This window comes from Frankliniella occidentalis, unplaced genomic scaffold (assembly GCF_000697945.3).
Source record: "Frankliniella occidentalis isolate FOCC.00 unplaced genomic scaffold, Focc_3.1 Scaffold71, whole genome shotgun sequence".
Classification (NCBI taxonomy): domain Eukaryota; kingdom Metazoa; phylum Arthropoda; class Insecta; order Thysanoptera; family Thripidae; genus Frankliniella; species Frankliniella occidentalis.
Genome location: NW_026267201.1, coordinates 25,381 through 27,452, shown reverse-complemented (window position 1 = coordinate 27,452; position 2,072 = coordinate 25,381). Strand labels below are relative to the sequence as shown.

Genomic DNA, 2,072 nt, shown 5'->3' with positions numbered 1-2,072 from the left:
GACGTACGAGCAGGGGTAAAGAATAGAGGGTGGGGGCGCAAAGCACTCCCAGAGGAACACGGAAAAAGACGCATCCCATCAACAGCACGGGCGGGGCGGGGCGAGTTGAAGAGCAGGCTCACATAGTGAACCCGGAAAATGCAATCCCTCCATATTTTTTCCATCCCACCCAACGACGAACAGGACGAACCGCAACCACAATCACGTGGTCGAGCGACGTTACCAATCCCCCCCCCCCCCTGCTTTATAAATTTCAGCCCACCGATCTTGTTATAATCCCCTCGCTCCGCGCATATTGCCCCACGCCGCCCCCAGCCCGCGGCCCCCGTGACATAACGCCGCCTCTGTCGAGGGTATTGCAGGACCACTCATTGCGCGGCGGCCACCAGGGGAGGGAAGGGCAGCGCCTTCTGTAGGTATCGAAGTGAAATGAAATGTGCAGGAGGAGGATGGACTGGGGACACATCGCAATAGGCGATAGGATACGAGGTGTTGGAGAAGAGGCAGAAATGGAGAGAGAGGGGGATGGAGAGAGGAGAGAAGAGAGGGAGGGAGAGAGAGGGAGAGACAGAGAGAGACCAGTTTCTCTGAGGGAGAGTGAGGCAAGAAGCTGCTCCGTGCTGTAAGCTTCCTTCTCGCACGCCCTCCGTTCGGTTCGGTCCGGCCTCGCTGCCTCTCGAACAATTGCGCGGCTCGACGCACCGCTACCGGCCCAGGCTGGCCGTGCTGGGTGGGTCAAGCCGGGGGAAGGGGTCGGCGGGGCCCGGGGGTCCTGGGCGAGGGGGGCAGGAAGGGACTTTGGAGGAGCAGTTAGCACTCTGCCATGGCAGGGTGCCTGTCCCCCTTCCCCATAGGGCACGCTACGCCACGCCACGGCAGAGCGGCGGTGACACGCATTGTAGCCCCACCCCTGCCCTTGCAGCCCCCGAGGCCTCTGCTTGTTGCGCGCCTAGAAAGCCCTTTGCCGCGTGCCACCGCCCCCCCCCCCTTACACACACACACACACACACACACACACACACACACACACACAGACGGGCGAGCGGGCGGGCGGGCGCTGTCAGGTGGCTGAACACACATCGGCGCACATCACTACAGTCGCCGCTGCTCACCAGAAAGTAGATGGCGAAGGGCATGACGACGACGGCTACCAGGAGATCGGCCAGGGCGAGGCTCACGATGAAGTAGTTGGTGGCGTTCTGCAGGGTCCGCTCGCGAAACACAGCCAGGATGACGAGCACGTTGCCGAAGAGGGTAAGCACGGGGAAGGCTAGCAGCGCCAGCGCCCAGTACTGCTTGATGATGCCCGCGCACGGCACCAGGGTGCCGTTGACGTTGCAGAGCGTGCCGTTGGCGGCGAGGCTGTCGTTGCCCCAGTCGCCGTACGGGTCCTCGCCGCTCAGGTTGAGGTACGCGCGCACCGCGTCCTGCGAGCCGCCGCCTCCAAGGGCGCCCCCCACCACGGCGTCCCCCCCGCCGGGGTCCATGAGCTGCTCGGGCCACACCAGCGCCTGGGCCACGGCGCGGGCCAGCGCCGGCCCCGGCGACGTCGTCAAGTTGAGCGCGTCGTCCATGGCGGCTACCGGCGGCCGGGGAGGGGGCCGCTGGGGCCGCTGGGGCCGCTGGGGCCGCGGACACGGCGCCGCTCCCGCCCGGAGCTCAGTGTCCTCATGGCCGCTGTCCTCCGCCCCCTCCACACACAACACACACACTCTGACACTCACACCAGGAGCGCGACGACGCACGGCACGCGCAGGGTGGTGCTCAGCGGGCGGACAGCGCCACAGGCAGCAGCCCAACCGCTCGCCGCCCGCGCTGGATCGCGACTGAGTCGCCCCGCCCGCGCAAGGGCCACCCCCACCTGCTGCGGTCCCCGCCCCGCCCTGCTCCGCCCCGCCCCGCCGGATGCACACCGCACAGCAGCCCCGCGGACAGAGAGGGGCAGAGAGGGAGGTCAAGCCTCCGCTGTACACGCGCGTCTTCCACTAGTCAGTCAAGTTCGCGGCGCAAAGACGATCCGACAGGCTCTACACCACGAGACTGTGTGTGAGTGGGGGAGGGGGAGGGAGAGG

The 2,072-nt window shown here is 66.5% G+C and overlaps 1 protein-coding gene across 1 annotated transcript in view; it reads right to left on the bottom strand.

Annotated features, from left to right (window-relative positions):
- LOC113217444 (dopamine D2-like receptor) overlaps nucleotides 1–1,836 on the bottom strand; it is a 223,605-nt gene extending 221,769 nt beyond the window's left edge. Inside the window, exon 1 of the mRNA XM_052268511.1 lies at nucleotides 1,113–1,836. Within this exon, the coding sequence (XP_052124471.1) occupies nucleotides 1,113–1,574 (462 nt within the window). The 5' untranslated portion in view covers nucleotides 1,575–1,836. The remainder of the gene's footprint in view (nucleotides 1–1,112) is intronic.
- Between the last annotated feature and the right edge of the window lie 236 nt (nucleotides 1,837–2,072).